The 12,132-nt window shown below is 34.8% G+C and overlaps 1 protein-coding gene across 2 annotated transcripts; it reads right to left on the bottom strand.

The window, feature by feature from the left end:
* Positions 1–581: 581 nt before the first annotated feature.
* On the bottom strand, positions 582–5,873 carry LOC106313015 (double-strand break repair protein MRE11). Of its 2 annotated transcripts, XM_013750730.1 has the most exons (23): positions 5,704–5,873; positions 5,291–5,330; positions 4,901–5,036; positions 4,671–4,828; positions 4,434–4,524; positions 4,191–4,310; positions 4,050–4,118; positions 3,881–3,972; positions 3,708–3,810; positions 3,504–3,611; positions 3,308–3,370; positions 3,166–3,237; positions 2,993–3,070; positions 2,745–2,807; positions 2,596–2,656; positions 2,434–2,516; positions 2,169–2,282; positions 1,979–2,056; positions 1,819–1,890; positions 1,484–1,713; positions 1,291–1,402; positions 1,002–1,205; positions 582–884 (listed from the first exon to the last, which is right to left on the bottom strand). In XM_013750730.1, the coding sequence occupies exons 2-23, from the start codon at positions 5,296–5,298 to the stop codon at positions 852–854; spliced, it is 2,148 nt and encodes a 715-aa protein (XP_013606184.1). In that variant the 5' UTR covers positions 5,299–5,330; positions 5,704–5,873; the 3' UTR covers positions 582–851. The 2 variants fall into 2 exon arrangements, with proteins under 2 accessions (XP_013606184.1, XP_013606183.1); XM_013750729.1 differs by having other exon boundaries at positions 4,671–5,036; positions 5,704–5,862.
* Between the last annotated feature and the right edge of the window lie 6,259 nt (positions 5,874–12,132).

The following is a 12,132-nucleotide window of genomic DNA, read 5'->3' as shown; positions in this document are numbered from 1 at the left end:
TTTTGTCCCACTAGATTTTTCATGATAAAGTTTTAATGAGGCAACATTAAGCGTATTACAATCCCTGTATGGTTATGACATCCAAAGGGAGTGTTATAAATCAATTGATGGATTTTCATAACCGGCCCATCCGCAGGAGAGAGAGAAGAGAGAGAGTTGGCCTATTGAGTAGAGAGAAAGAGACAGCCACATTCATGTGTTTCTTTTTTCTTGCATGATTAAGATTTTCATTCTTTGTAACCTTTCCATATTATGTATTAGTAGTCTTTCCTAATCCTAGTTGATTTAGGTTTTTGATACTTTCTTTTTTACTTATCTTGTAATTTCCTATATAAAAAGGGAACACTTATTCATTAATGAAATACATAAACATTCAGCTTTAAATCTATTGTTTCACAACAGTAACTTAATAATGTAAATCAAAACTAGAATAATAATTCATATTAACCAAAATCATATAAAATTAATTTAAACAAAAGTTATAAAATTGCGGTGAGCGTGGATGGAACAGGCAACCTTCAGATCTTCAGTCTGACGCTCGAGCTATCCCCGCTTGTTGTTTTCTATGTTAAACATTATACTTGATCGCGTTTTACATATTATTACTGACACAAACGATGTTAAACAAAGATGTCTGATAATAAAATATATTTCCTCATTGATCAACATCAAAACTCAAAAAGAGCACGGTAAAAAGTACACTACAAAATTCTCACTACCCATTTCACAAAGACTCATCAGTGTTTGGTTGCTCTTTTCAGCGTTATTTGGCGTGAGAAGTCGCTACGAATGAAGAGAAAAAAACACTATAAAGCTTCGTTGTGAGCTGGGACGTCGGAGAGCTTGCCATTTTATCTTCTTAGAGCTCCATAGTTCCTTGTAACCTACGTTTACAAATCATACAACTAAGTGAGCAAATATCATATGGTAAACAGGAACTTGAACTCACTAACGAGCCCGAAACAGCAAAGAAAATGGAAAAATAGATGTGATTAACATACCCGAGGCTGAGATCTGTTTAGCTTCTTTTCAATATCTTCATCATCTTCGTCCTCGTCTTCGTCTTTGCTACTGAGCAGCCTATGAAGTGAAGAAGAGCTTTCGTTTTTTCTACCACGTTTTGATGTCACCGTACCTCTACCTCTGCCTCTCTTAGTAGTAGCTTGTCTTTTCCGTCCTTTGCCTCTAGTGTTCTCTTCCTCCTCCTTTAATTGATATTGAAGCAAGAATCATGATGAGACGAACTAATTGCAGTGCACAAATGAATAACAATGTAGGAATTGTTCATACCGAACTGCTGTCAACTTGGTTAAGATCTTCAGGCTCTGCTTCTTCGCTTGAAGGAGAATCCACATCGTCTTCTACAATGGTAGAAGCACTTTTGAAGGAAGCTGAAGCAGATCTAATGAAAGACAAATCACGGACATGACATTAGCTAGCTGAACCAAACCGTACTTGGTTAAACGTTATGACAAAAAAATACCTCTGAGACTGGCGCAAACCAAGAGAACCATCAAGAGTGGTTTGCTTCATCGCACTCGAGGCCTTACCTCGGCCTCTTCCTCTGGTTGGGGCTTTAGCTCTGCCACGAGATGTACCAGTGGATGAACCTCTCCGTCCTCTAGTGGCAGGCACTGAACCAGAGATCTGAGTCGTGTCTTCATCATCACTGAAAGAAGCATTCGCGATGCCACTGCTTCTTTTCGTCAAATTCTGTACCAATCTCAGGCAGAAAACAGCATTGTAAGAAAGCGACGGCATGACAGAGATGAATGTGAAGTCAGAAACTGCAAGGAAACTCTTAGAAAGAATATAAACCTCTGATGTCAATCCAGTGGATAAAAACTGTGAGGAACCACTGGGTCGAGTTGACCTATCTTTCAAGCGTTCCTGCACAAACATAGTGCAACTAGTAGGTTGATATTTTATACCTTCCCACAATCTACGAGATAAAATAACTGAAATTAAATCGTCTTGCCTCTAAGCACTCTCCCACTTTAAGAATCAGATCGTCCTCCTCAAATTTCTGGGCATCTGAATCTTTTGCAAGTTTACCCTGAAAAAATGGGAAGAGAACATCATAAATACAACAATCGTGCTACCGAGTAACAACTATATCCTACGTAGAACTTAGTTTCAATGGTGACCGAAAAAAAAGAAGTACATACACGAGTCTCTTGAAGATTGTACTGAACGCATGAGTAGAAAGCTAGTTTATCATCCTTGTTCACAAAATTTTGAAGAGCAACGTCAAGATCGTTAACTGGAAGGATCTCCATTTTCTGCAAAAGAGGATAAGAGTGATTATCCCGTTGTGTATTCAAGCACATTTCGTAATCTATTGAATCAAGTCTATATCATTCTTTGGTGAAAGTTCTACAGGGGCTGAAGCCAATAACATAATCATAACGATAGAAGGGTTGCGGGATGTACCAGGTTGCTTTCAGCTACTAGTGCTTCTATATTTTGCTGGTTCAGTTCTTCTGGACGGAGCCGCTCAGAATCATCGATGGTGCCTGTAAAATGGAAGATAGAAATATATGATAACTAAATCACATTAGATAAAACGCAACAATATTGTCCAAATGCCCCTACCTTCGCGTTGACCTTTCTTAGAAGCTTTGGAGAATATTAAAATGTCCTGGGGATTTGCAACCTGTAATTGTTTCAGAATTTATCACAAGTTAACCAAACATTGCAGAAAGATGGTGAACATCAAATTATACCAACTAATTTTTAGGTACCTTTCCCACATATTTCTGTCCAAATCTTTGAGGATTTATCGTCATAAATCCAGAGTAATCTACCTGAAAGATTGAACCTGATCTCAGTCTTTTTTTGGTCATTGAAATAAAACAAATAGAGTATGAGTTTGTGGCTATGGGTGGGTGTCCATGCCTCTACTTTTGTTGGACAATAAAGGTTTAATTATGTGAGAGTTGCTAGAACTTGCAGCGGTGTGAAGGAAGCATGGAAGCCGGAAACAAATTACCTTGATTCGAACCAACGGGAGCTGGATATCTGATCTGTTGACAGCTTTTTTGCTTGCTTTTTCTATTAGATCTCTGACCTAACAATTTTGTAGATATTCTTAGAGGCATAATCAAAAAAGAGGCAGGAGAAAAACAAATATCCACATGAAATACGAGAAAATTGAATAGTTACCACTTTATCCAAGTGTTCGAGAATTGAGTTTTGATCATTGGGATCAATATCATCTTCATCCTTTAAAACAATCTGCACTTTGAAAATATGTAAGCATAGAAGTCTGTCACCGCCATAACATTTAGGGAACTTTTTTTTTTACCTCTGTATACTCAAAAGGCCTCACAGATGTCAAAGGTATCTTCGTAGGACGATATTGATTGCCCTGCAAGTCATATATTGAAATTACTCAGGCTTACATGCTTGATTAAAAAGAGCAAGAACCCATACTTGAGGCAAGTAGATTAAGCAGTACGATCAAAGTAAAGATAAAAGTCTCAGATTGTTAGCTGAAGAACCTTGATTTCTAAGAGAAGAACATGCTTTGGCTTTGATTCCCCATCAATCAGTGATGTTGCCACAGAAGATCCTGGTTGTGTGATGTGGAAGCCCATTCCAGATACCTCCTTCAAAAATTTAAACGGTTTATCTCAGAGACAATGCACATTGTGCCTCACACTTCTTTAAATGCAACAACTCCAAGAATCAAAGTTTCAACGGACCTGGGGGTCGATAAGGCATTCATGCTCATGGCCCCACACAATGAAGTCGAGGAACCGAGGAAGAAAGTGCTCGCTTATTGCATTTTTGGGGTTTGATTTCACCCTGCAAGTCATAGAATATGAGTACAAAATCAAAATACAGAATCTAAACATACTATTGCAATGGGTTCAACCTATTTTGATGAAGCACCAGAATATTGAACCAGTCAGAAACGTCACAGCCTTCTTGAACTTCAGGCCTCATCCATTGGACAGCGTGTGGGGTCTGTAAAACCAACAAGGCAATAAATATTAACACAATAAACAATTGTATAGCAAAAGGTGAGGAATCCTCTGGATTACCTGAAACATTCTGTTGAGACGTTCATCCCTGATGTTTCCTAAACCATAGAGAGCCACAGTTGTTGAACCCTGAATATTAATTTGATTAAATGTAAATCCAAGAGGAGCCAAGTGTCCAGGCTACAAATTCTTTGCACCAACCTTCCTCATAAGTATAGGGTAGAGAGAAATCTGGCCAACACCCGAACCACCAAGATTCATCTTTCCAAAATAATTCACGAGGTTGCATGCTGAGAGGATATCAATTGCAGAAAGGTTGTCCTGTTGCCAGATGCCACAGAAAAGAAAAAACGAAATAATATGCCTAAGGAAGAAGCTGCACAAAATAAACAAGTTCCAAAGATATTCAAATGAATTTTTCATAACCAAATAATGAAAATGTACCACTCCAGCTGGATCGTCATGGTTTCCATGAATACTAAAGACGGGCAAGCCTACATTGAAGTGGGGATCCTCATAATTTACATGACCAAACCTGTAGGAAGAAAATAAGGCGAAGGAAGAATAGATTAATCCACAGTATGAGAAAATGAAGTGTACAAGAGAGCACATGTTGAGTCAATATAGTGTTCCTCCTGATAATGATTAAGAGTAAAATAGCAAAAGAGTAGAGAGTCTCACGCATTTTGAAAATTTACAGTCTGGTCGCTGACCACTTGAAACTGCACGGGTTTATCATTAAGGCAATGGCGACGAAGAATCTCAATGGCTTTAACAAGCGTAGTTCTAGAGGGTTTATTCTCATGGAAAAGATCACCTCCAAGGAGTAAGAAGTCCACCTGTTTGAAATAATGAGGAAAAGAAGAAGAAATGAAAATAGTGGCAAGGGAAAGGATAAAAAAAATCAAAACCTGTTTATCCTCAGCAATAGAGCAAATCTCTTGAAAAGCCTTGAAGGAATCGTGGCGCCTTATTTCATCCTTCTCCATGTAGCCCAAGTGGCAATCAGTTGCAACAAGTATCCGAAGAGTATCACTCAAATCCTCTCTGTCAAGCATACACGAACACACTCAATTCTAGAAGAAAAAAAGAAAAGTAACAATTGATGTAGAGATGCCAACATTCAGTGCTGTACACATCTTAAATGAGTTAAAGAAAATGTTGAACTAGTAAGAGAATAAAGAAGGTTTAACAGCATTGAGGTCAGCAATCATTTTTTTTTTGGTTAATACTGAACAAAACAAATCTTGTTTATTTGTTGGGGGGGTTACAGGAAAGAAAAACAAAGCCAAAAAGCTCACCTAGACATGATGGATGGCAAGCGCTTGCAGTTCTGTAAACCTGAAAAATACAAAACAAATTACATGATCTGATCTGGTCACACTTTCATAACAATATATAGAGAAGTCAACAAGGAAGTTTCTCAGTGAAGAATCAAACAAACATATCATTGATTGAATCCATTATTGAGATTAACTGCGATAAGAAAAACTAAAGGGGTCACTTTCTTTGGTGTTGATTCACCAAACGCACTTTCTAAAACCCTAAACCCTTTACATTAAAAAAAAAAAAAAAAGAATAATCGATGTTCAATAAACCAGGTCTGAAATTGATTCATAAAAAAAACTACCAAGTGTTGAATCAGTAGTAGGACTGTTTCCACAATTTTCTACCTAGTCGCACTTTCTCAGCAGAGTGGAAATAGAACCCTAACCTGCTCTTCGATAGGATTAAACTCAAGCGACGGAACTCCGGTCACCAGAAAGAGAGAATCCGACGGAAACGAGACTGAGAATCGGAGTGAACTTTAAAGAACGACGGACCAATTTAGGGAGACGACTAGACGAACGACAACACATTTTTAGTATACTACATATTTGGTCCTCTATTAATGACTTAATACTCCGAAAGCACTTTATATTTTAGTATTAACTAAAAAGGTCCATAAGAAGCAATTTTTATTCGGTTTGTTTGGGCTTTTCTGTTTCGTCCAATCTTCAAAAATCAAAATGGGCTTACTGTTTTGCCCCATTAAAGCAGCGCACGAGTTTCTTTTACTTCTACTAGGTGTGACTGGGCCGTACGAGTGTTAGTTCTTAGTAAGTTGATTTTTGTTCTTAGTTCTTAGTAAGAACTTCTTACATCTTTATAAGTTGATTTTTGTTTTTTTTATGTTAAGGGTTATAATAGATTTTGATCCGCGCTTTGCAAGCACGAAATATTTTATGATGAGAAATGTCATTAGTAACTTAACACATCTTATATATTAAAAGAGAAGTCTTAACCTTGATTGATGTATGATTTTTTTAAAAACTGGACCTAATAGACCTATTACTAGAAACTAATGTTACATTTAATATCTAATCAAGGTTGTTATTATGCCTAACTAAATTACATAAATATGGCTACAATTCCAAAAACAAATAACCACTAAAATCTCGAAACCTATTCCATTTTGTAAACCAACTTTAAACGACTAACAAAATATCCAAAAAGTTTTTTTCAAAACAAGATACGTACCAGTCTAAATTTTGAAACAATCATGTCATTGTTCTGGTGCACATCATGTCATTCTAAGGTCACGAGTGTAGCACCAAAGTGAGTTTAGTACTCCACTATGTTTTAATATATATTGTTAATTCAGCCAAACTTATTATGATCTTCCTGATCAGATACAAACTGCATATGGTTGTCAAAGATGACACAAGTACTTGCAAAGTCATCATGCTTGATTCTGTTGCTAAACTCTTAGTCGGATGTGAAGCTGAAGAACTTTGGGATGGCTCCTATGATGAGGGTACTATATATTTTATTTTTTTGTTGGATTTATTATGGTGGTTTTATTGAGTCACTAAAGTTTGAGTATGCAGATTGAAGATCCGACAGATTTGCCTCAGCCTATTCAAGATTTAGCTGGTAAATCTCTGTGTTTTGGTGTTACTCTTGGTTCTGAAAATGTTGCAAATGGATCAGATGTCTTTCTGGTTTCACAAGTTTGTTCTGGGAATAAGATTCTTCAGATCGAGGCAAATTTTGAGCCAATCACTCATCTTATTGATGGTTCATCAATCATGTCTGGTGGAGAGGTAAAAATTTAAAAACTATGAGTATTTATATTGTTTGTATCCTTTTGGTAATTGTACAGTTTGATTAGTGTTATTCATGTTATGTTGTTTGTGGACTTAATAATAAAGTTTCTGCATCTGGAAAGAACAGTCAGAATTCATCTGAAGGAACCTCAACCCCATTCTCAAAGCGCCAAGAAAAAGACCAACTTGATCAGAATTCGACTTCAAAGAAAATTTGTTTCAAGTCTGTCAAGATGGAGAAGATTAAAGATGATTAAAAATGAAATTGAAGGTGTCAGGCGATGGAGATGATTTCTTTCTTTCTTATTGTTTTGTTTTTGGCCTTTTTAAGTGTTCTGGTGTTTTAATAATGTCTGTTGTTTCTTGAAACAGACAATTTGTTCTCTTTATTGAACTTAATAATATGTGTTTTTGTTTTCCTAATTAAATTTTCCAATTTCCTTACTGATTGACCAAAACGAATTTATACTACCTTAAACCATGAAAAATGAAATATCCTGGATTTCTTTATAAATTACCTTGTTATCTAACCAAACCACTTGAATATTCTATCAAACAATAAATGGTTTAAGGAACTAACCTGAGTATAAGATAACAAAAGGAAGTCGCATGGCTTAGTTTGGCTGGAGTCTTTGATATATTTCAATATCATTACTGAAACAAAGAAAAAAAAATTAATTAGTAATTTTCTAAAATATATTCATTAGTTGCATACCATATACGAATTCACAAAATCTAATAATATCCCCACAAAAGAAAACGATGATAAAATATAGATAGTTAATAAGAGACAAATTTCGTTTATGAATATGTTTATTTACATTTTTAAGTCATAAATCTTCCATTTCTAACAATAATTTCTAGATTTTAGCAACTAAATATTTTAAAAGTAATAACTCAAAAACGCTACATTTCGTTTCTCATCTGCTAGATTTGCTCAAACATTTTCTGTATCACCGTGTTTGGTTTTCATTTCACAAGGAGCAGAGATATTTTGACTACTTCAAAACCTGAACAGGTCAATTAAATTTCCACATGAAACACGTATAATATATATCGAATTGGTGTTGAACTAATACCATTGCAGGCACAATGAAACGTAAACCAAGTGCTCCCCCTTTGGTGAATTCAACCAAAGGAAGAGATAGGACAGCAAGACGAAAACAGAATGATGGCAATTTTGTTCATGTTCAAACCAAACTTGGTAGAAAACGAAATGGAGTTTTGGATATCCCTTTACCTTCTGTTTTCAATAGATTATACGAAGGTGTTGGATACATTCCAAGTCGTGCTGTTCCAAATCCTGCAAATCAAGGACACTTGATCACTCCATGTACACCGACTAACAACAGCAAGTGATATAAAAGTATGTTTATCATTACGAACTGAAGTTCTGATCAGGTTCTCTTTACGCAATGTGCATTGAGTTCTAAGAAAATTAAATTTTCTAATCATAGGTATAGATTGTGGGACTGGCCAAGCTTCAACAGCAGTTGAACAGAGAAATTGTGTAACCTCTGTAGCAAGTAAGTTTCAAAATATTTTCTGATTAGTGTAAACTATAAGTAAAGATTGTGACTCACTATCTATTTGATTTTCCTTTTTCACTAGAAAAATCTGGTCTCAGAAAGCGACCACTATCTATTTGTGAAATGTTTTTTTTTATCCTTGGAAATAATAATATTTTAATATTTTCCAAATTCTATTTCAATTTTTTATTCAATAATGAAATACTAATCCAACAAACAAAAAAAAGTATAAGAAATCTTTATATATAATTATGAGTTAAATAATGAAATAGCAATTAAACAATATTTACCAATCTTTATATATAATTACGAGTTATATAATGAAATAAAATTCTAAAAAATTAAATAAAAAAATATAAATATATGTAAAAGTTTGAAACAATAAAAAAAACATATATGATAAAAATATTATGTTTTAAAAAGTGATATACATACTTTATATATATTATATAATATACCAATTTAGAATTGTAAACAAAATTGTATATAAAAATATATGCAAACAAACATCCGCGCGGTTGCGCGGGTCAAGATCTAGTATTTTGTTAATTTGTAAAATTTTTGTGTATTTAAAATATTTTTTTAAAAAATCAGTGCTTTTAAATTCGACTCGAACCGGTCAAACCGGTTAATCATAATTCAATTTAGGTTTTAAAAATATACATATTTAAAAAAAGCACTAAAACCCGAGACTAACCGAATGAACCGATGGATGACCGATATGTAATCCAATTTGATTTAAATTGTTTTATAGTTTCATAATTTGTCACCTTTTAATCTAAATTTTACAGTTCATTGTTTTGCAATTTTATGAAATTATGACGTTCTACAAAATTTTGATAAAGAAAATGATAGATATAAAATAATTAAAAACGATAAAGGCGGAGTTAGTGAGCCGTGTAATAGGTGACCATTTCGCGTGGTTCGGGGGGCACTTGAGTAAGCCACCAGCGCCCGACTGCGTCTTGACCCCTATCCAACTTTTGGGCCAGCTATTGGAGATCCCATTTATGTACGCCAATCGCATGAAAGAAAGGTCTTTTAGGAGAGTTGGCGACCGTGTCTCCGGGGCACATCATTAACGCGAGATTTAGGATACCAGACCGAGAAACCCAGGCAGATAAGTGAGATCCGACCATCTTCCACGCCCTCATCCACTAGGCCAACTCCAGTCTCAGATTAACTCAGAACTACTTTCCTTATTCTGGTCAAACTCAATTCTCGTATGCTTAACATGTGGTGGAGCTAAGGATTTCATACCTTCTTTATTTTCTCTCTTTCTTATCGCCGACATAACCCATCCAATAGTAATTAACATCCGAAAAACTGCCAAATAAAATATGTCCCAAGCCGAAATATCACAAGTACCACCTTGTTCCGTACCATCGCAAAGAAATATGTCTTGACCATATTTCTCCTTTTTATATAGCTTAATTAATTTTATTATAGCTTTTTGTAAAATTTATCTTGTTAATAATTTTGTTTATCTTATAATCGTTTAAATTTGTTGTTATCCATTAGTGTTAAGCATTTTTCCCTAAATAACATATATTTTGAACATTTTTCATAATTAGTTTTATTATTATATTTATTGTACAATGTAAAAAATTTATATATATTATATGTAATGGCTATTATTGAATTATTATGTTACTTAAATAAATGATATAACCATTATTTAGGAAATATAAATAAAATAATCCATTAATTTAACTGATATATTATTGATTGAATTTTGTTTTAGTATTTAAACCTGTAAAAATAAGTTTTATTTATTTTCGTTGTTTTATAATTATTTGAATTTTTCAATTATTTAATTTATCTAAATAATTTGAAAGAAAAAGATGAAATCTAATATTTTATATTGTTTGGACACAAGATTAATTATAGTGTTGTTTGGAAACATGGATAGTATTATAAAAAAATTAGTATATTGCCTAGAAACATTGATAGTAATATAAATAAAAAAATATTAGTGATTTAATGTAAGTTTAACTATAAAGTAGAAAGGTGTATTTAATTTAAAATTTACAAAATAAAGGTTATGTCCAACACAATGTTTCTCTTTTAATAAGATAGATATTAGGGGCGGAACCCCCGCGCGGGGTCGTATATGTTGTTGGCTTGTTGCTTTATGGAGTAATTAATCCTGTAGGTGAAGTTATTCTTAAACGTGTGTTGTTGCGTTGTAGATATTTGCAGAATTGTGGGTCAGGGAATAAGTAGGGAGGTGTAGGTGTGTTCTTGATTTACTTTAAGAAACCTTGTAAATGACGATCATTTGACATGTGTGTGTCTTTTGATGTTTTTTTGGTATTATTTGCCTCACCGTGTGTCACTATTTTTGGTTGGTTCTATTTTAGTGTCATTCAGATTTTAGTTGATGACCTTTTTATCGGGTTTAAGATTTGATACTATTAGTTTACAAAAAAAAAAATTGATACTATCAGTAGACGGTTGAATGCTACGGAATTTATGTTACTTGATCAAATCACTGTATTTCTTTAAGAAAATAGAGAGTATTAAAAGTACGATGCGATTAAGGTGAGGTTTTTGATTGGTGCATTAAGTGAAGTCTATGTTGATGCATCAAGGGACTAACTAAAGGTAGCCACATGTTAATTATACCAGACGAATATTAGTGAACATGTTAAGCCATCAAACTTCCTTTAATTTAAATTAAAATAACAATGTTCTCAGATGGAGCTTGTTGCAGGAAATTTTAAAAAGAAAATAGGAAAAACACAAACGACGGAAAAGAGTAATTGCGTAGAGCTTGTAATGTAGGAAAAGAAAACTTGGTGGGAAAGACGAATTGTAGTACTTCCAACAATCACTCCAGGGGCGTTAGAGGCTCTTCTCCTCATCTCCAAAGCTGGGTGGTGTTGGTTGATCAACGTCCATCCCTTTTGTAGCCCCATCCATCGGGTTGGTGCCAGAAGCAGGTGGTTGTGCAATCTGCCATGCCGCTTGTGGAGTTGTGTTGCTGCTTTCAACCTATAACTAATAAGTAGATGCGTTATTTCAATCACCGCTGTTGAAGATGTTTTCTTTACTAAGCTTTGTTTATCTCTGAATGAGTTTCACAGACACGTAGTGCACAAAAAAGAGTTTCACAGACACGTCCTCAGAAGTTGCAGACATTGTACGTGAAGGTGCCATGGTTGGGAGTGAAATTGTATGGTTTCACTTGAATCATGAAAGAAGCATTGCTTGCCAGCGAGTTCTTCTAGGCATCTAGGTAGCTCCAACACTCAACCGCTATTAGCCTGTCAAAGGGTCATATTCAGACACTGTCATTAACAAACAGAGTTTCACACAGAATCTGTAATCTGAGGAACTGTTTGAACCGCCACAGTTGATCCCATGTTGAATACACCTACCTGCATCGACCAATTACTAAAGACATTAATAAAAGAATATTCCACCTCCCTAATGGTCTGAAAGCGGAGAGAGGAAGACCTCGATCGGAGAAAGCCCTTGCTATTTTATCACATTCCCTAGACTCAAATTTGTATCTGCTAT

Source organism: Brassica oleracea, chromosome C9 (genome assembly GCF_000695525.1).
Source record: "Brassica oleracea var. oleracea cultivar TO1000 chromosome C9, BOL, whole genome shotgun sequence".
Taxonomy (NCBI): Eukaryota; Viridiplantae; Streptophyta; class Magnoliopsida; order Brassicales; family Brassicaceae; genus Brassica; species Brassica oleracea.
This window is presented reverse-complemented; position numbering and strand designations above follow the sequence as displayed.